The 21,008-nt window shown below is 35.2% G+C and overlaps 1 protein-coding gene across 2 annotated transcripts in view; it reads left to right on the forward strand.

Moving 5' to 3' along the window:
* Positions 1–21,008, forward strand: part of EVC2 (EvC ciliary complex subunit 2) — a 209,632-nt gene that overhangs the window by 53,151 nt on the left and 135,473 nt on the right. For both annotated transcript variants that reach the window (XM_007496745.3, XM_007496747.3), the window contains exons 8-9: positions 11,015–11,149; positions 15,849–15,997. In XM_007496745.3, coding sequence (XP_007496807.3) covers positions 11,015–11,149; positions 15,849–15,997 — 284 coding nt within the window. The remainder of the gene's footprint in view (positions 1–11,014; positions 11,150–15,848; positions 15,998–21,008) is intronic.

Consider the following 21,008-nt stretch of genomic DNA (forward strand, 5'->3'; position numbering starts at 1 on the left):
GGCCTCAGTTTCCTGATCCACAGAATAAAAAAGAGAGAGTAAAGCAAAAGATGTAATGAGTTTCCTCCCGGCTCCAACTCTTTTTGATTCGATGATTGTTAGAAAGATTTTTATTTTGTTCTAGCATGAATCTTAGGAGATGTTGTTGTAGAACTTTACAAAATTATCTGCCACAGAAAAATATGTAATGGATTGGGGTATTGATTGATGATGAATGTCTTCCACAGACAAGTGATAAAAGTTACTGATGGCTTAAAAGATGTGGAAACAAATGGTTCACTGACTTTCTGCAAGCTACCAAGTTTATTTTCTAAATAGAGGTGCTCTTCAGCTCTGATAAACCCTCTTTTCTTTGATTTTATGACAGGAGAACTGACATTTAATATAGTCCTTGCCAAACACAGCTCCTACTGCAGTAACTAGCAGGTGAATTTGAGCTGTAACATTTTATAATAGAATTTCAGAAGTGTAATTGAATTAAATTTAGGTAGTGAACTGAGCCTTTTAGAGTTCTGCACTTATGAGACCAATAAAATTAGGATTACAATGAAAGCTGGTTACCTAAATTTGTGAAATCAAAAAGCTTTGTAAAAGCTGCTTATGTTGTACCTAAGTATTGTGTCTTATCTGATCCTTGTAGAATGTAATGGATATTATGGATAACATTTCATATGAAGAATGTCCCAATATGCATACTTGTTTTAATAACAACAATTTTCCATGGAGAATCAGTAATGTGTAATAAATACAAAGGGAAAAAATACTTGGTTTCAGAAAGTTAAATTTCAGTTCAATTCCATAAGGATCTCTTAAGTGTTTACTGTATGTCAGGGACTATACATAGACATACAAATATAACAAGCTTAACTTACTCCTGCTTCCTAGGAGGTCAAACTCCTTCCTTAATCTCTAGGGGTCTCAGACTTCTCATTTATCACAAATTTATGCCATGATCTGTGCTCCTTGGCACACAGGGACATTATGAAAAGAATGCATGTTTTTTAACTGAGAGGATCTAGAAATGTGAATTCTTAGGAGGTAAATTCAATGAAAATTTATGAAATGCCTACACCTCAGGGATACTGCCAAGTCTTGGGAAATGCAAAGGGAAAAACCAATAACCCCCCCTGCAAAGGACCCTAAGTAATAATGATAAATATTTAGAGAGTGATGAGCTACATTAGTAATTGTTGCTGTCTCATTCTACCCTGTTGGATAAGAAACTCATCCCATTGCCCCCAAGTCCTCATGGATATTTTTCCTCCTTTTAAAAAAATGGAAATTGAAATTGATGGCTAGGCAAATCTTTCCCTTAAGACTTAAACCCTTGTTCCCACCTTATACAAACCATCTAATTAATGCAAAGGCAATGATATCCTATATAGATTTCTCTGGTTTTTTGATGTTTAAGACATCTAGAATTCAATTGAGGTTTTGTGTAGGATTGGAAGATTTTAATATTCAATTTGGCTATTTTCAAAATATAATGCTTAGATCCTAAAAGGAATCAGAATATATAACAACAGAGAGATTTTCTGGGTACCAAGGGCACAGACTCAGCTCCTAACAAGAAAAAAGACAAAAGGGGGCAGAGTCAAGATGGCAGCTTAGCAAGCAGCAAAAGTTCAGACCTCATGGAAGACCCTTCCTTACCGATACAGACTGAATGCTCCTAGGGCACCAAAATTCAAGCTGAACAACAGGACAGAAGCGGGGAACCCTCCTTCTGGACTCAAATCAAAAGATATGCCCCCCAAAAGCCAGAATCTGAGAATACTAAGGGCTAAGGGGAAGGCAGAGCGAAGGTCCCAGGACCCCTCCACCACAACCCAGAGGGCTGAGCCCCCAGCGGCAGCGGGAACCTCTGAGCGGGCAAAGGTGCTGGTTTGGAGGGTTTACCTTGTGAGCAGTGGGGCGCTGGGCACAGAGCATCCAGCTTGGACAGCAAGGAGGTAGCCAGGGAAAGAGAGGGCCGTGGCTGGGTCCCTCCATCGGGCTCCAGTCTCACCATTGCCTTGGGGCACATCCAGACCAATGCAGTTGAACCTAATTCCATCAGAACTCCTCAGAATTGAGGGAGGTGGGCAAAGGCACTTGCGGACAGCAGAGAAGCAGCTGGAGAGAACTGGAGAGAGCCTGGGCGGCCCAGCCTTCCAGGAGTCTTCAGAGCCTCAGAGCTTCATATCACATACAGCCCGACCCAGTTGAACTCAATCCAATCAAAAGCCTCCAGAGGACAGGGAAGCTAACATTCCTCCCCTAGAGACTGTACCAAGAGATCTGGCAAAGCTCCAAGAGGGAAGACTGACAGTCCCAAAACAAAATGAGAGGAGCAAGAGCACAGACAAATACGGGGAGCAAAGAAGGGGTAAACTGGAGCAAACAACAGAGAAAGAAGAAAGAAATTACAATAGACAGCTTCTGCACAGGTAATGAGCAAAGAGCGAATGAAACAGAGGTGGAGGGATCAGCAAAGGAAAAAATCAGAAATCCCAGGGAATTGGATACAGGCTTTGGAAGAACTCAAAATGCAATTCAAAACACAATTAAGAGAGGCTGAAGACAATTGGGAAAAGAACTTAAAAACTAAGATAAGTCATCTGGAAACAGAAAATAGTGTCTTGAAAGCCAAAATCAACCAGCTGGAAAATGAGGCAAAGGAGATGAAAGATGAGGCAAAGCAGATGAAAGATGAGGTGAAGAAGATGAAAGATGACCTCCAAAGAAAATCTGACCAAAAGGAAAAGGACGACCAAAAAACTAAGGATGAAATCCAGTCTTTAAGAACCAGAATACAACAACTAGAATCAAGTGACCTCACAAGGCAGCAGGACACTATAAAACAAAACCAAAAGAATGAAAAAATTGAGGAAAATATGAAGCATCTCATTCACAAAACAGAGGATTTAGAAAATTGTTCAAGGAGAGACAATTTAAGAATTATTGGCCTACCAGAAAACCATGACAAAAGAAAAAGCCTGGACATTATATTACAGGAAATTATTAAAGAAAACTGCCCCGAAATCCTTGAACAAGAGGGTAAAAGTGGAGATTGATAGAATCCACAGATCACCTCCTGTACTTAATCCCCAACTGACAACACCCAGGAATGTTATAGCCAAATTCAAGAACTATAAGACCAAAGAAAAGATATTACAAGCTGCCAAGAAGAAGTCTTGTAACAGATACCAAGTAACCACAGTGAGGATAACTCAGGATCTGGCTGCATCCACACTGAAAAAAAGAAAGGCATGGAATACGATATTCCGGAAAGCAAGGGAACTAGGTCTACAACCAAGAATCAACTACTCAGCAAAACTGACTATATTCTTTCAGGGGAAAGTATGGTCATTCAACAAAATAGAAGAATTTCAAGAATTCGTAAAGAAAAGATTAGACCTGAACAGAAAATTTGATGTACAAGCACAGAATTCAAGAGAATCATCAAAAGGGGGGAAAAGAAAAACAAAAAAAATTTTTTAAGAGACTCGATAAGTTAAAATGAGATGTATCCCTATAAGAAAGATGTCATTGGTAACTCTTAAAAACTGTTGTTATTACCTGGGCAGCAAAAAGAATGATACTTAGAGGGAACAGTAACAAACTGTATAGGATGAAAGGACAAGACATAAATAGGTATATAGATATATGCATGCAAAAATACATATGCATGAGTATGCATATATATATATATAAAACTAGAGCTTAAAATAGATTAATATTAAAAGAAATGGGAAAAGAAACAAATGGGGGTAAATTTATATGTCATAAAGAAGCTCATGGTGGGAGGGGGAAGAACATCAATACACTGGAAGGGTAAAGAGGTTGGAGACAGAAAATACTCAACTTTTATGTGCTTTGAAAGAGACTCAAAGAGGGGAAAAAATCCAATCCATTGGGGGCAGAGAATAGATTTGTACCCTATAGGGGAGTAGAAGGGTAACAAACGGTCTGGTGGGGAGGGAAGCAGTACAAAAGAGGGAGGGAGCGGGGGCTAATTTTAGAAAGACTACAGGGAAAATAAGGGGGGGATAAATAGGGAGGGGGTAGAAAGGGAAGTAAAATAAGGGTGGGAACAAGGGGAACTGTTCAAAAGCAAACATTGGTGTAGAAGGAAATAGTGAAAGAAGAAAAGGCAGGAAAAGGAGCAGAAATCAAAATGCTGGGAAATTAGGTGAACACAGAATAGTATACATGTCAGACCTTTGGGAAGGGAAAGATTTTAAAACCAAGCAAGACTTAGAAAGAGTCACAAAATGCAAAATAAATAATTTTGACTACATCAAATTAAAAAGTTTTTGTACAAACAAAACCAATGTAACTAAAATCAGAAGGGTAGCACCAAATTGGGAAACAATATTCATAAAAACCTCTGACAAAGGTTTAATTACTCAAATTTACAAAGAGCTAAATCAATTGTACAAAAAGTCAAGCCATTCTCCAATTGATAAATGGGCAAGGGACATGAACAGGCAGTTCTCAGCCAAAGAAATCAAAACTATTAATAAGCACATGAAAAAGTGCTCTACATCTCTTATAATCAGAGAGATGCAAATCAGTACAACTCTGAGGTATCACCTCACACCTAGCAGATTGGCTAACATAACAGCTATGGAAAGTAATGAATGCTGGAGGGGATGTGGCAAAGTAGGGACACTAATTCATTGCTGGTGGGGTTGTGAATTGATCTAACCATTCTGGAGGGCAATTTGGAACTATGCCCAAAGGGTGATAAAAGACTGTCTGCCCTTTGATCCAGCCATAGCACTGCTGGGCTTGTACCCCAAAGAGATAATAAGGAAAAAGACTTGTACAAGAATATTCCTAGCTGCACTCTTTGTGGTGGCCAAAAATTGGAAAATGAGGGGATGTCCTTCAATTGGGGAATGGCTGAACAAATTGTGGTATATGTTGGTGATGGAATACTATTGTGCTAAAAGGAATAATAAAGTGAAGGAATTCCATGGAGACTGGAACAACCTCCAGGAAGTGATGCAGAGCAAAAGGAACAGAACCAGAAAAACATTGTACACAGAGACTGATACATTGTGGTACAATCGAAGGTAATGGACTTCTCCATTAGTGGCGGTGTAATGTCCCTGAACAATCTGCAGGTATCTAAAAAAACACTATCCACAAGCAGAGGACAAAGGGTGGGAGTAAAAACACTGATGAAAAGCAATTGCTTGACCACAGGGGTGGAGGGGATATGACTGAGGAGAGACTCTAAATGAACACTCTAATGCAAATACCAACAACATGGAAATGGGTTTGAATCAATAACACATGTGATACCCAGTGGAATCGTACGTGGGCTATGGGAGAGGTGGTGGGAGGGGGGGAGGGAAGAAAAGAAAATTATCTTTGTTTCCAATGAATAACGTTTGGAAATGACCTAATAAAAAAGAAAAAAAAGATAAAGGCAGCATATCAATTTCCTGGTGGTCAAAATCATATTTTCCTACTGGCAATGATAAGTGATCATGTTGGAGATTTCAGCTCTGAATCTGATGAGAAAATCATAGAGGTTAATTTGTGGGCACAAGAGGGAAGTAGTCTTATTTGCAGCATAAAACACATAAAACAACAAACTTTACCTATCAAAACATCTGAATAGGAGTGGCCAAAACTGAGCGACATTGTAGAAACTCAGAAGTGTACACTGATGAGGTCTTAAGTAGCAAACATTTGCAATGGAGTTTGCTTCATTTTTTTTATATAATAATTTATTACATTAATAGACTGCTTTTTACTTTTTGAAATTTCTTTTAAAAGTTTTTATGGTCCATAATATCTAGAATTGGTTGGAGTTTGGAAGCCAATAGATCTAGAAATTCTTAGACTGGTTAGATTTTTAGTCCCTGTGAACTTGGATGGGGAAAAAAAAATTTTCTATTTTCACTGACATCTAATTGAGATTGATCATTTCCTTTATTTATCTAAAAACATTAGCCGGAGAAAGGCTTTGTAGGTCTCATCAGGCTTCTGAGAGGGTCTATGACACAAAAATAGTTTAGAACCTCTGATTCCTCACCTAGCACATTGCCTGGAACATAGTAGGTGCTTTATAAATACTTTTGGACTTGACTTTGTAGAAGAGAAGATAATCCCAGAGAAGGGATGTGACTGATCAAAGGTAACAAATTCAAGATTTGAACTCTGGTTCTGTGACTCTAAAGGCAGGGTCATGTCTCCTCTTACCTGGTAATTGATTCAACAAGATCATTCATTCAGCATTCAACAACTCCTACTATGACTCAAGGATGGCATTAGGCACTGGGAATACAAAGATAAAAATGTAATATGCTCTATCCATGGGAGCTTACATTTGATTAATGGGCAGACTGTGTAGGTGACATGATCCCTATTTAGCTGATGAAGAAATTTATATTCATAGGCATTAAGTGACTTACCCAAGTTCATGTAGCATAGGTGTTAAGGTTACAAAGACGAAAATAAAAGTTATTTTTTCCCCTCAGGGAGCTTACATTTATTGACCTTAAACTTTCTCAAATGTGAAATGAAGGACCTGGATCATATGAGCTATAAAGCCATTAATTCAAGATCCTATGAAAATATCAAATTATTTAGAGTTTGATGTGAGTTGTAGCTGAATGGGGTAACAGAAAAACCATGAGAGGAAGGAGGGATGGGATGCCCTAAATTCTAGTCCTGATTCCAGCACAACTTAGCTACAACAAAGATGGGAGTGGAGGAAGTAGGCATTCATTCATTCAGAAAACATTTATTCAGTACCTACTATTTGTCAAGTACTGTGCTAAACTCTGAGGATATGGAAAAGAAGCAAAAGACAGTCCACATTGATGAGATCACTGATGCCTCAGAGTCAAAAGTATCAAATAAGGCATCTAATTGCATTCTTTTATTTGTACAACAGAATTTTTCTCACCATTAGAAATAGCTTTTAGTAATTAGAAATGCCCCATAATATACTAAACAAATCCACATCTTTGTTTTGTGTGTCTAGGCTTATTTTCCATAAAGAGCCCCCCCCCCATTTTTCTTTTTTTTTTTGACAGGAAAGGAAGTATTGATATTGATATTTTAAAAAGGGAAAAGAAAGAAAATGGTGGCAATGAATTATTAGAAAAAGCATAAGGGAAGGGGAAAGGTCAGAATGGGACATAGACAGGGAACTACCATGTTACATTTGAAATCCTTTTTAAAAATCCATACCAACCAAATTCTACATGGTTGAGATTCCTTATGAGGAACTGTTTTTCAGGGTTTTTTTTTTAATGGAAATACTTATTTGTCAAATTTATCATAATAGAAATAGAATTTTAAAAAATGTCCCATAACAGAATGTGTTGACCAAAATGTAAAAAGATCTCTCAGCTCATTAAGGTATTCAGGAGTAGGTTGGATCTGTCACAGATCCTGAAATTTACCACTTGAGGGGATAATTGCTATGGTCTTTTCAAATTAGAATTTTCTGATTCTGTTTTATCGATCATATTGTTATTTTATTCTGGAAAAACTATTCATACAAAGATTCAATTTTTCTTCCCTAATAAAAATATTATTAAACAAAAAATCTCTGCAAAGAAAAAGGCAATGTGATATATTGTATAAAAAAGCTGCTTTCAAAGTTAGGAAGTCCTGAGTTCAAACCACATGCCCAATACTAGATGTTTGACCTTCATCAAGTTACAAAATCTCTCCCTACATAATTCTCTGAAATGATGAAACTATATACCAGTAGTCACTTAATAAATCCTTCTTGACTTGGAAATTTGGTTGGTGTTAGATTTTGGAAAGGTCTTACTCTCAGGAAATGTGCTTATACTTTTTTCATTAGTCAGGAAAGGACCATGCAGACTTGATCTAGTCTTCTGCCATTTTGAATTTCTTCAGGTTTTGCATGGGGTGAGTTTGGTTTCTGGGAGAAGCAATAATTTAAAAAATAATATAGTATTGGAAGAGCTTATTATTTCCTCCTCCCCTCACAAGGCAACAGAAAGAGTTGTTTTCTGGTCCCTTTTTCATCAAACATCTTACTTAAACATTTGAGTCACCTTAGGGAGATTAACTTTCTTCTCCAACATTATACTAACCCCTTTTTATGTTATTAGACTGTGCTGTTTGATCTAGGAATCTCTATTCTGTGGCTGCTGACATCCAGGGCGTGATAAAAAAGATGGAAATAGCTCATTTTCTCCCCAAAGCTGTGTTGCCATGAATGTGTCATTTGAAGTCTAAAGGTCACCCTGACAGGGCACTCACTAAACAAATGAAAAAGGAAAGGAAATAGAGGAGACACATTTTGAATGAAAAGTAGTTTTCTCTGTGAAAAGTTTGAATATGGAGCGATGCTTTTAATTTGAAGGTGAAAATGAGTGGAATTAAGGAGCACAGATGTTTAAAAATGGCTTTGCTGAATAATTTTTTGATCTTTATTTTTTATGCATGGGGAATCTTGATGTACTGAACTATATAAGATCATCATTTCACTTGTACCCATTTCATATGTCATTCTTATATGCTCTTTTCTACATAATTTTTGAGGGAGTTGACTTATTCTAAAAACAAAAAAAAAAGTTTCTTATGTATAAACTATATCCAGGGATTGGACACAATGACCCCTGAGTTCCCAGCTAGCTTTAAAAATATGATTCTATGACCTTACATTAGATTCATAATATGATCTACTATCTTGATAAAAAGTTGGTGGCTGAAAGAAGTTTCCACATGTGGGAGATGACATGTAATCATACATATGTATACATATGCACATGTATGCTTATGTATATAATTCCAAAACAAATAATTTTTCATTCATAAAAATGCTAATTAACATTATATGTACATACATACATGCCAAGAGTATCTTTGATGAAATAATTAAAAGTAAAGAGATAAAATTTTTCAAGATGTAGTCCTCAACAGACCAAATCTTTAAAGTTACTTAGTCGACTGAAAGATAGATTTTCTGTATTTATTTTTAATTGAAAATTTTTATTTAATTAATTAATTTAGAAAATTTCCCAAGGTTAATTATTCATGTTCTTTCCTTCCCTTCCTCCCCCAAACCCATAGCCAATGCACAATTCTACTGGGTTTTACATGTGTCATTGATCAAGACCTTTTTTCATATTATTGATAATTGCAACAGAGTGATCGTTTAGAGTGTACAAACCTCAATCAGTTGTTTTTCTTCTGCATTTCTACTCCCACAGTTCTTTCTTTGGATGTGGATAGTGTTCTTTCTCATAAGTCCCTCAGAATTGTCCTGGATCATTGCATTGCTACTAATAGAGAAGTCCATTACATTCTATTTACCACAGTGTATCAGTCTCTGTATATAATGTTCTCCTGGTTCTGCTCCTTTTACTCTGCATCAGTTCCTAGAGGTCACTCTAGTTCACATGGAATTCCTCCAGTTCATTATTCCTTTTGTGTATCTATTATTTCACTATCAATAAGTATTTAATTCAGTAAAGTACTTTATTAAAAGTTTTCTGCCATCTCTCATATATATGTTAAATTATAGAATATTCTATGAAAGATCTAATGATGAAGAGAACTTTATTTAATGATCCCTTCAACATGAATACAAAGGGATAAGATTGGGAACTTGATCTTAATTTCATTAGTATAAGAAATTCCCAAGTTCAGGAACTCCTTTGACTACTGTAGACTGGCCCCCTCTCAGTGACTTTGAGTCTTTGAGAACTGGCTAGAGCAGTGATGTCAAACTTAAAAAAAAAAGGATCCTTGTATTTTAATCTGATTGCCATGATACCTCTAGCCTAGAACACTGAGATATTATGTATCTTTTCAGGGTCACAAAATTAATATGTGTCAGAGGCTGGATTTAACTCTTAGTCTTCCTTGCTTTGAAAAAAAAAACTTTCAATATAAAGGAATACACACCAAAAAAGAAACACAAAATGTTGTCAAAAATATTTAATGTGGTCACAGAAAAGTTCAGCACAGAGTCCAAAGTGAAGAGGAATTCCTTAGATATAATAAAGGATTTTAGAGACTTCTTTCTTCAGTTGACATGGTGTTGGTTACATTAAGCTTTAGAAATGTTAAAGAACCTCATAAATGAGCCCCATTATCCCTTGTAAGAGTTTGACCTAACTGTCCATATTAGGGGGAAAAAGCCTAATAATAATAGTGATCTCATCAAATAAATAAACTAGAAAAAATGGGCTGGTTATGTATCAGAACAATGCTTCAGTCTCCCCCCCCCTCGCCCTCTCCCTCTCTCTCTCTCCCACCCCTCTCTCTCTCTGTCTCTCTATCTCTCCCTTTCTCTCTCTCTGTCTCTGTCTGTCTTTCTGTCTCTGTGTTTGTGTCACTCTTTTTTTCTGGCTGTCACTTTCTGACACATAGCTACCCCATTTTTCCTAATGTACCAGAGTTGGACAAAACTGAACAACTAAACAACACTAAACAACACCCTAAGTTTGTTTTTGCCTCTACAACTTTTGACTATTGCTGTAGGTCCTCTCCTTTGGGGCAAGTTAACAAAATTAAAAGATATCTTCTATTTGACAGTTCCTTAAATATTTTAATATAGCTGTAACGTAAGAGGATTGTAGAGTACAGAGCCAAGGATTCAGAGCTGAACTGTAGGAGAACTTAGGAAGGGAACTTAGAACTTGAGTCAAAAACCATCTCATTTTAGAGTTGGAGGTAACCCCAGTGAGCTTGAATTATTTGTCCAGGGCCACAGAATTACTGTGTCTAAGGTGATGCTTGAATCCAATCATTGGACTCCCTGTCTGATTCTATCTGTTAATCTATGATTTCTCTTCAAGAGGGACACTCAGAAGTGAACATAATATTCCAATATTCCAGAATTGGTCTGGCCAGGACAGAGTACAAACAGACTAACGTCTCCTTATTCACAGAAACTCTCCCTTTGGCCCTAAAATTAAATTAGCTTTTCAGGCTGTCACAGATCTTTTTGAGACAAATTGCTATTTATCTTAGAGAAAATCTCTAGATTCATTTTTTTCTCTTTTCCTTTTTCGTTTAGGTTTCACCAAACCATGGTGCGCACACAGCAGGATTTTTCATTGCATTTCTGGTCTCTCTAGTACTTACCTTTGTCATATTTTTATTTATGTCTCAGTCTCAATGTTTCAAATGGAACATCTGTAATAAAAATCGGGTGAGTAATCACAAGTCCCCTTCTATGCTGATATTATTGGTCTTTTGCTATAAAATGTGCTTGTATATTTTGTGGATTAGGTTGAATCTATAGCTGTATAACAAATAATCATAAGCAAGGCTATACATATTAGAACACAGAGAGGTAGAAGGGACCTTGGAGAGGTCATTTAGTACAACCAACACTAGAAGCATTCATTCTCTTGACAGTGTCGGTTCCCAGAAGGTAAGTCATTCTCCACACGCTCTGTGCTCTGGCTTCCCAAATGTCCTATACACACTCCTGTTTCTGGGTCTTTGCTTATGCTGTTCACAGATCTGGAATGTTGTATTTCTTATTTCTTGCCTTTTCTGCCTATTTAATTCTTCTTTATCCATTAGATTCTATTTTGAATGTCACTGTAAAGCTTTCCCTGAACCTTTCCTCTCCCCACAGAGTAATGACTTATCCTCAGACCTCAGACTTCATGTTCTTTTGTATCTCTCTGATTCACTCATCTTGGATTGTTGTATACTGTGGTGATCTGTGCCTGTGTCTGATACCTCTGTTTGTCTGTAAACTCTATGAGGCAGGGACTGTGATTTATGTCTATTATCTCCCCAAATTTGTTGCTTTTCAGTTGTTTCAGCCTTATCTGACTCTTCGTGACCCAAAATTGGGTTTTCTTGTGAGAGATATTCTAGTGGTTTGCTATTTTCTTCTCCAGTTCATCTTAAAGATGAGGAAACTGAGGCAAACAAAGTTAATTGACTTGCCCAGAGTCGCATAACTAGTAAGTGTCTGAGGCTGGATTTATATCTGGGAAGATGAGACTGCATGACTCAAAGCCTGGCATTCTATCTCCTGAGCCATCTAGCTGCCCTTTTCTACCTATGCACCAATCTCAGTACTCTGCATACAAAAGTGTGCAATATTTGATTATTGAAGGAATCCCATTTATATTAGAATACCCCTAGGGAATTCATTCTAGGAGGCAACCTTTTCCATTATTGAGAAGCTGCTATTATTTGGAAGTTTTTCCTTTACATATAGCTGAAATTGGTCTTCTTAAAATACAGCAAACTCTTTTTTTTATTGGTACTATTGAAGTAGAGATCATCATAGATGATGAATAATGCACAAGCAATCTCAGAAGTCTTTTACAAAACTTCCATTTGTTAGTATCATTGAACAATATATTATACAAAAAATAGAGTTGTTCCTAGCCAGGTGCATATATATATATATATATATATACTTTTTTTCTTAAAAGGGTATATGGTTGAATATAAAAAGGACAGAAAGAATATACTGAAAGATAAATATCAGTTTTTATTAAAATTGCACTGAATACTGATATGGAATAGTGACTCCTTACATTGTATAAACACTTCATTTATAACATTTTTAGGTTTGTAAATTTAAGCCAGAAGGAAACTTAGATATCAAATAGTCCAATACCCTCATTTTAGAGAGGAAGAAACTGAGGCTCAGAGACTTGAAGACACTTGCATAAGATTTTAGAGTTAAACTAGTCATTTAGGACCAGAAACCAAGTCTTCTGACTCTAAGTCAAGGGTTTTCTACTATGAAATAAGTAATGTAGGAGATATTATAACTCATTTATGGCACAAAAAGTTTTTAATTTGTATTAAAATGAGCCATGTCCTTGCCTTAAGTGAACCACACAGTTTTAAATTTCATGCAGACAAAAAAAAATCACAATTTATTTATCTCAATAATCCCCATGGTACCAATTATAGAAAATTCCATAATTATATTATAGAAATTATAGAAATTCTATATTCAATTATAGAAATTCAATTATAGAAATTCAATTCAATTATAGAAAAGTCCATAAATGAGAATTAAAGTAAGAGGTATTACGTCCTCTAATTATTCAGAAAAAGTTTTTAAAAGGAAATTTGGATTTCAGAATTTGGTGTATTTGAATGAGAAGAGATATGACTTGATGGCTTGAGGGCAAAAGAAAAAATATAATGAAAATAAGAACAGATGTATGGGTTTCATGATCAGATGGAGGCAAGGAGTCAATTTCCATTCAGGCAGGGAGGCTTAAGTAGCAGATTTTGTGCCTGAATCAAGGTTAAGGCAAATTTCACTGCTTGATTGGAGAACGAAGCACATGAATTAGAGGCTTGATTGCATCACAGATTGCCCAAGCTGGAAGGGACTTTAGAAAATGAACTTAGAATGTTAGTCCTCAAGTACATTAGAATCTCTATGTTCAATATCCCTAATTAATTATTGCCTTTGTGACCACAGAAAGAAAGCGAAGGAGGGAAGGAGGGAGGAAGGAATAAAGGAAGGAAGGAAGAAAGGAAGGAAGGAAAGAAGGAAGGAATGAAGGAACGAAGGAATGGAGGAAGAAAGGGAGGGAGGGAGGGACGAAGGAAGGAAGGAAGGGAGGGAGACGTTATACTGGTTTTCATAGAATTTCATAAGCCAAAGTTCCCTGAGACATCATATAATTCAGGGGTGATTTATCTTTTTTATGGATCATGGGACCCTTTGGAAGTCTAGTGAAGTGTATAGCCTTCTTCACAAAATAGTGTTTTAAAATAATTGAAGGAAATGCTAAATTTTAATAGGTGAAAATAAAGATGTATTTTTTCTCATCCAAGTATGTGCCCCAACTCTTCCAAAAAAATCTACTAATACAGCCCTTGGAATGCATAGAATCTCTGATAAAGTTCAATGCCTTTATTTTATAGTTAAAGAAATGGAAGCTTAAAGAAGTCACTTTTCCAAGGATACACAGTTATGTAGTAAAAAAGCTGAAACTCAAATCCAAGTCTCTTCTGTTATTTTTCCTAATTTGCTCCAGTTTTGTTTTTTGCTATAACAAAAAGGAAGAACATTGTATGGTATTTTAATAGCCCACTTCCCTTTCCAGTTATGAATATCCTTAGAGAGGATTCTTACCCCATATCCCATGTGTATGCCATCATTGACCACATACTTCCACCTGCTTTAATGTTTGTCTTTTAGCTTATTGCTGTTAATGTTCATGGACCTCATGTATTATAGTTGGCAGGAAATCATGCAAAATCCATGACAGGAGTTAATTCTGTGTTGTAGAAGGATATTACAGTCTTGGCAAGATAATTAGCAATGTGTTAATTTGATTCCAATTTTGAAGATCTTTGAACATTTTGTCTTGAAAATTCATGATAACTTAATCTTAGAGTAAAATTATTTCCCTCAATCTTGATATTTTTACTTTCTTTTCATAATGGTAATTTAGGAAATATAGGGAAAATATATGGCCAGATTGGCCTTTCCTACCTTTGCCTGTCTTACCCTGAATACCATAAAGAACATTATGGCTAGTGTGCCTTTGAAGTGAAAACTTTCCTCTCTGTATGTCGTCAAAAAAGACAATAAATGAGCCCCATTATCCTGATAGGGTAGCTTTCAGTACCTAAACTGAAAGGCCCTAAAGAAACTTAGAGGAAAGTACAGAGAACTATTATTATATGTGGAAGTTACACAAAATAGGATGGTAATTTACATGTTGGATAACAGTCAGTTTCCAAAAATACCTTGACATGTTAGAATGGTAGATTCAATAAAATGAAATTTAATAAGAATAATTTTAAAAATAATACATTTCAGTTTTAAAAAACCCAATCACATAAATAGATGATAAAGGGTTTATTTCCAGACAGTAATTCCCATGGAAAAGATCTAGACTACAAGATTAAGGAGTCAAACATGTGATATAGATACCAAAAATGCTAAGGCAGTTTTGGACTTTGAGTGGTACAGTATCCAGAATAAGGGAGAATACAGCCCCATGCCCTGCCCCATTTAGAGCATTTTATTCAGTTGTGGCTAACAAATTTTAAGAAAGGAACAAAGTTGTGGGAAGACTGGACACCAAGGCGTATGGCAAAGTAGGGAGCAGTGGAAAGAATTGGCTACATTTATATTTTAGAAGAACAGATAAGAGAAGAACATGATTGCTTTCTTCAGGTATTAGAGAGGCTGTCATGTAATAATATGTGAGAATTGGCTCCATGGATTCCTGAGAACAGAGCTAGAAATAATGAGCAGAAGCTGTAGATGCAGATGTCAGTTTGAAACAAGGAGTATCTTCTTAGCTATTACAACTGTCCTTGTGTCTGAGAGTCTGTCTTCTGAATTAATGAACTCCCCCAAATTGAAGATGTTCAAGTGAAGGCATGATGACCACTTGCTGTGAATGTTAGAGTAGAAGTATCTTTTGGGTAGGGGTTGTACTATGTGCTCTTTGGGTTCATTAAAACTCTTAAGATCCTGTAAAGCCTTGGTTCTTATCCTAGCTCTCCCACTTCCCTTGTGTATGTATTAAACAACCATCTTTGGGGTTCAGTTTCCTGATTTATAAAATAAGAGCCTTAGATTAGACAACCTCCAAGGTTCTTTCCCAGCTCTAACCTTTGATATTCAGTGAGCTCCAATCTTTTTACTCTATGGTTCCTTTTCATTTATAATACTTTATAACCTAAGGTCCCTTCTAATGTTAACATTCTTTCTTCTATATTTTGATGTACCTTCCCCCTCTAGCATTCTATGGCTCTGTGATTGGTTATAAACAAGTAAAGCTGAATAATAATTCTATCTGTTGATTCTGTTATCTTCCTGTTTAATCTTGTCAACCCTTGCCACATCCCAGATAGCAACATAACTCAAATTTTCTAAAATTCCTGTGCAGGTTCAACAGAGCCCTCATCAAGAAAGCAAGCTGGAGTATTCACAGTTCACTTCAGTAGATGGTGTGAGTGAAGAATTCGCCATTGGTGACCAAATCATTGACATACTATTGTCTGAGGAGCCAGCGAGCATGGTGCAAGCCTTAGAAGAGTAAGAATCCATTTTTAGCTTTTCCTTCCTCCAAGTTCTCTCCTTAACATGAGAACAAACATTCTTCTTCCAAACCCCACATGATTTAACTGAAAATTCATTCAGAACAAATTTATCCTCTTATCCCATGACTATTTTTTTTTTTATTATTTTAAATTGTAGAACATCAAATGGAAATCTTTCTCCTCCTTCTTATTCTGAATCTGAACAGTTCAACCTGAATCTGGAAACAGGAGACTAGGTTCTACTAATAGTTCTTTTTCTTATAGCTCTAGGACCTTGGAAAACTTAGTTTCCTAGAAGTAAGATATTATTTGTGAAGAAGTAGCATGATGGGGAAAGAAAAAGTATTAAGCATCTGTCAGAAAGCTTATGTCCCAGTCTTGGTGTCAGCACCTGCTCACTGTGTGACCTTGTGCAAGGCATTGTAAAAAAATTAAATTTATATCTCAAATAATAAAAATATTATATTTTGGTGGTTTATTAAATGATCATTAGAAATCAAAGAATAAATAAGATATAAATAAAAACCACGTACCCATGGCTGGTTAGCCATTCTCAAAATCCCCACTCACCACCGTCACTTCTGATTGCTATATCATGCCCAAAGAGAGGATGTGGGAGGAGTTACCGCCAGTTAAATACCAATAATGTGATCCCGCCAATGTGGAGATGCAGGAGAGATTATAGGGAATTTTGGGAAATACTAAGGACTTCTGGGGAATTAAGTCAAAGATTCAAAATTTCCATTTATACAACATGTAGCCTTTTTGAACCTCAAGTTTACTCAGTGGTAAAGTGGAAGCAATCTCTGCCCTGCCTATTTTTAAAAAGTTGTTGTGATGAACAAATAAAATAATGATTGGAAAAGCACATTATAATGTTAAAGAGTTATAAAAATGGAATTGATTTTTTTATATAACTAGGAGGATTGAGTAGTGAAAAAGAGGAGAGCTTTGTAGAGAAAATGGGAAACTAGCTAAAGCTTGTAAATGTACATATCTCACAATTTGGAAATAGAAATTAGAATTCAACTTAGATGTGAAAAGATTATGAGTTTTCTAATTTAGGAAATCCTGATTTCCCCGAGATAACCATTATTTCATACTCAACAAGGCACTACAAATAGAAGCAATATGAATTCCTAGAAAAGGGGTCTATGAGTGACTAAAAACATGGTAATAAGCTAATGTTAATTCATGTCTGTTGGAGTAGTTTGGTTTCTTCTTTCCTCTATTAATCATTCTGGAGGCATCTATCTATGTGCCTTCATGTTACCTTGACATTTAAATCTGGATGCAGAGAGTGAATGAAAAAGCTAGAGATTAAGGATACTGATGAAGCTTAGTCTTGCATTCATGGTGTCAAAAGATACTTTCTGATAATGTGCATTAAGTTACTGAAGACAATCTTTTCTCAAAATTATAGAAAGGTTTTGAAATGTGGGATTTCAGGGTCACCTTGCAAGACTTTCCTTGTAGGAGAGTATCCAATAAATATGTGAAATAAATATGTGAGCAGAATAATTGACTAAATGTACTTGTAAATGTTCTTACTTTTAAAATAGCTCCATTATTGGTCTAAGATTTCAACTATTTAAATCTGACTGATATTTAATAATTATGTGATATCAGGCAAATTACTTTATTTCTTTGGGCCTGTTTCTTCATTTATAAAGTAAAGAAATTGGACTAGATGGCCTCAAAGATTCTTTTACCTCTAAATTAGATACCATAATTCTATGATTATGTCTTCTTCTCCCTCTGACCTTTTTAATATGGACAACAGTAACAGACTATCATAAATATTCATTGTCTAAGAACGAGCCTAACAAAATTACATAATGAATTTTTAAAATCTCAACAACTCTCAAAAAAGCATGTACTAAATTATAAAAGGTTTGTGACTGGTGTTGGTAGAAGGAATATTCACATAAAATATTGACATGGTTGTTTTTTGGACTTGGAGTCTTAGAATCAGAGTGTTTGAGAGTCATAAGTTATCATACATGGAAAAAAATCATAAGATTGGGTCAAACTTTATTTCTAGCTTCAGTTTCCTTATCTGCAAAGAACAGATAATAATACTTGCATTTCCTACTTCACAGAATGGCTATGAGGAAAGTGCTTTGAAAAGTCCTAAGGTGTTATAGAAGTATTTTATTTGATATTTTGAAAGATGTCTGACCTGAGCAGTGTGGGTTTTCACTGTCAATATAGATTATAAATAAAAATATAAATTACAAAATATAAAAAATAAATAGATTATAAATAAAATAAACAAATTATAAAAAATTATAAATAAAGATTATAAAATTATCTGTGTCTTCTCATTCTGAGCAAGACTCATCAATATTTCTTATTGAATATATTTTCTATGTAACTCATCTAGAGAGGGTGGTGGATAGAGTGCCAGATTTAGTCAGGAAAAAACAAACTTAAATCCTTCCTAAGACACTTGCGATCTGTTTGCCCTAAAATGAATCATTTGCCAACATGAGTCTCAGTTCATTATGAGTCTCATCATTCCTGAAATGGAGATACTAATATCACTTATTTGAAAGAGTTTCAAAGATCAGATGAAGTAATCTATGTAAATTGCTTCAAAAATTTTGCAAACTCAAGTACTATATAAACGTTAGCTATTATTAGAAGATTTGTCCAATGCACTGGAGGTGTTTCCCTGGCTTATTTAATAATTTGTAAAAGCCAGTGATATCCTTAGAATATTTATTTTGCTTCATGACCAGCTTTTTATGCATTCTCGATGAAGTCTTAGATGTTGCTTTTTGTGATCTATTACTCATTAGAAATATAATATATCTAAATGATAACCACATTCATTTTCATGCAGATATATGATATATACAAAATATTACATATACTATTATATAAGTTATATGTAGTATATTTTATATATTAGTAATATATATAAACCTATGCTTTCACATATTTTGTATATAAATTATATATTTATATATAATTTTATATACATGTATATATCTATATTATCTGTTATTTTAATTATTTTGATAAGGTAGCAATCTATGATTTTCAACCACATAGCATCACTTTGGCAGCATTGATGCTAAAAGTAAATGCCTTGACATCAATCAGCAGTTTTAGGTCACTGAAAGAGCCATGAAATTGTTCGAGCATGTGTCACATTATAACCAGCTCTTCTTCCAACTTTCTATCATAGTCTCAGGAAAGGGCAAGGGGGTCCTAGACTCTTCTCTCATGCATTTGCAGGGGTTTCACTCATGTTCTAGGCTTTGGGTGATGCACTCAGCAGAATGCTATCTTCATACTCTAACAAGTGGAGAAACTTTGCATCATTAGGGAATCTTTGGTCTGTTTTTGACACGACAGTCTCCATTGACAGTGGTGAATACTTTTGTCGAATACACATCTTTCTTCTTTTTTTTTTCTTTTCTGTGATATTGGTAGTCAGTGAATTCTTGAATAATATCATCTCTCTGCATCAGCATAGGCATTTCCTCAGCTGGAAGTCCCCATACCACTGAAATTCCTATCCTCTTTTTCATTGCTTTGTGTGTTCTTGGGTCAGCTGTTATTGATTGCTTTTAAATATCTTTGTTTTTTGAGGAGGAGAACGAGGAGGGAATGATGGCATCTATATTAATTCTATTCTTTTGTAATCTTTTGTAATCTGAAATATCTTATGAATTGATTCCATATACACTTAAATTATGTAGCCTTATAGAAAGGATTTCTAAATGAATGGCTCTTAACCTGGGCTTTATAGAACCCAGGGTGTTCATCAATTTATTAGATAGACAGACAGAGAGACAGATAGATAGACAGATAGAGAGATAGACAGACAGACAGAGAGACAGAGGCAGACAGATAGATAGAGATATGTAGTTAGTGATCACCATATTTCAACATAATTGTTTTCTTTTGTTCTTTTGTGTTTTTAATTATATGCATTTAAATACTTTATTCTGAAAATTGGTCCTGGGCTTTAGTAGACTGCCAAAGGGATTAGGACTCTGGCTCTAGAAATCTCTGATTGAATATGGCTGCACTTCTGAACTTCAGTTTTAGTTTCAATATGAATTTTTCATATATCCACTGAGGTGCAAGAATCCAAATATTATGGTTTTCTTATCATTGATGATGAGAATCTATTGCTACCAAAAATGATTAGAGCACTATCTGTTCTTTTACTTCCACTTTTATCCTCATATGATAGTAGGATGATAAGATTCAGTTAAGTGCCATATTAAGTTTTCTAGAAGTTCTTTAGCCTCATATGGCTTAATCCAAGCTTTTCAAGATGATATTGCTTAGGTTCCAATTTTCTTCTATCATACATTACAATTTTTTTTAAAAAATAGGTATTAATGTTTAATTAAATTTAAATAGGTATTAATTATTCCTAAAGTATTTATCTACAAAGATAGTTTCTGGATACTTTTGAATTGTCATCAGGATCATTTTATATTAATATATCTCAGTAATGGTGATAAGAATAAAAAAATCTATTTACCTCCCATTTTTTGCACTCAGATGTTTATTTGAATAGGTCAGAGTCAGAGCTGTTGAAATTGTGCTCAATGTAATCCCATTTTATTGGTTTTTGCCCTAATTTACTATTAATGTTGGTCTTTTCTTTAATCAGTCAGTGTTCTGAATATATACAGACATGAAATTCTGAAATATCTACTACATATCAACCAGTCATTTTTCATCTGCTAAAATGCAATTATTTTTATTTCTTCTCACTGCTGATGCTTCCATATCCATGTCCATATTCTTTTAAATTCTGAAGACTATATTAATGCTTCCCAAATGTATGGCTTCTGAGTAATCCAAAAGCCTTCACACTCTTTCATTTCTTAATGAAAGCCAAACCAATATTTTTTTTTGGAGGGTTGTTTTATTTCCCTACTCCTCCATTAAAGGTTGGCTTGGTTTTAAGGACCTTTTGTTTTTTCATAGAATTTACTACTTCCTCTAAAGCATAAGCTGGGATTCCCTTCAAG

This window comes from Monodelphis domestica, chromosome 6 (assembly GCF_027887165.1).
Source record: "Monodelphis domestica isolate mMonDom1 chromosome 6, mMonDom1.pri, whole genome shotgun sequence".
In the NCBI taxonomy this organism is placed as follows: Eukaryota; Metazoa; Chordata; class Mammalia; order Didelphimorphia; family Didelphidae; genus Monodelphis; species Monodelphis domestica.